At 32.3% G+C, this 1,644-nt stretch overlaps 1 protein-coding gene across 2 annotated transcripts in view; it reads left to right on the forward strand.

Moving 5' to 3' along the window:
- LOC108368254 (uncharacterized) overlaps positions 1-805 on the forward strand; it is a 16,182-nt gene extending 15,377 nt beyond the window's left edge. For both annotated transcript variants that reach the window (XM_017623075.1, XM_017623074.1), the window contains one exon: positions 516-805. In XM_017623075.1, the coding sequence (XP_017478564.1) occupies positions 516-640 (125 nt within the window). In that variant the 3' untranslated portion in view covers positions 641-805. The remainder of the gene's footprint in view (positions 1-515) is intronic.
- Positions 806-1,644: the final 839 nt, after the last annotated feature.

Consider the following 1,644-nt stretch of genomic DNA (forward strand, 5'->3'; position numbering starts at 1 on the left):
CTTTAATTGTAGCTTTTTTATTGTAAATTTGTTGTGAAAAGAAAAAATGTATAGCTTTCGCTTTTTAAGAAAAAATGGTATGTAGTGCTAACTTGACACCATACACCTAGTCGATAGAATTGAGATATTGAAAATGTTATAACGGCATTAATTGTAGCTTTTAGCTTTAAAATTTGTTGTGGAAAGAAAAAATTTGTAGCTCTCGTTTTTTAAGAAAAAATGGTATGTAGTGCTAACTTGACACCATGCACCTAGTCGATAGAATTGAGATATTGAAAATGTTATAACGGCATTAATTGTAGCTTTTAGCTTTAAAATTTGTTGTGGAAAGAAAAAATTTGTAGCTTTCGTTTTTCTGGAAAAAATTGAGTTGACCCTTTTTCGAACAAAATTTAGTATGTAGTGCTAACTTGACACCATGCACCATTGACGACAGAATTGAGATATTGAAAAGGTTACAGCTGAATGTAATTATTTTGTCAATCATTATTTTCTTTACCCACTTCCTCTTTCAGATCGTGTTATAGCAATTGAACCAGCTCAAATCTCTGGGCCTTTACAGCTCGACAAGATCCCGAAATGTTTGCGTGCTGGCGAGGAAACTCTTAAACTGGTTGGATGCGTCGGCTTTAGGGTGTAAACAATACTGGATCGCGATGCTCAACCAACTTGGGCCACTACATCGGCATCGCCTTCCGAAGAGGAAAGATTATAATATACGATGACCTAAACGACAGAGAGATAGCTACAAAGTCAACGCACAAAATAGTGCTAAGTCTTTTAATTTATGTAATTATATAAATAATAAAAAAAATGTTATACCCATCGAAATCTATTATTTCCTACTTTTACTAAATATAATTTCAAGCGCTACGTAGTAACTTTCTCGATATCTCAATTCTATCGACAATGGAAGTTAGCGCTACATACCATTTTCTCTTAAAACACGATAGCTACAAATTTTTTCTTTCCACAACAAAAAAGCTACAATTAATTCCGTTGTAACCTTTTCAATATCTCAATTATATCGTCAATGGTACATGGTGTCGAGTTAGCACTACATACTAAATTTTGTTCGAAAAAGGGTCAACTCAATTTTTTCCAGAAAAACGAAAGCTACAAATTTTTTCTTTTCACAGCAAATTTTAAAGTTAAAAGCTACAATTAATGGCATAGTAACATATTGGATATCTCAATTCTATCATCTAGGTGAATGGTGTCAAGTTAGCACTACATGCCATTTTTTTCTTAAAAACCGAAAGCTACAAATTTTTCCTTTCCATAACAAATTTACAACAAAAAAGCTACAATTAATGCCGTTTAACCTTTTCAATATCTCAATTCTGTCGTCAATGGTGCATGGTGTCAAGTTAGCACTACATACTAAATTTTGTTCGAAAAAGGGTCAACTCAATTTTTTCCAGAAAAACGAAAGCTACAAATTTTTTCTTTCCACAACAAATTTTAAAGTTAAAAGCTACAATTAATGCCGTTATAACATTTTCGATATCTCAATTCTATCGACTAGGTGTATGGTGTCAAGTTAGCACTACATACCATTTTTTCTTAAAAACTGAGAGCTACAATTTTTTTCTTTCCACAACAAATTTACAACAAAAACACTACAATTAATGCCGTTGTAAC

The sequence above is a fragment of the Rhagoletis zephyria genome, unplaced genomic scaffold (assembly GCF_001687245.7).
Source record: "Rhagoletis zephyria isolate East Lansing unplaced genomic scaffold, Rhagoletis_zephyria_1.1 Rzeph_scaffold_03034, whole genome shotgun sequence".
Lineage (NCBI taxonomy): Eukaryota > Metazoa > Arthropoda > Insecta > Diptera > Tephritidae > Rhagoletis > Rhagoletis zephyria.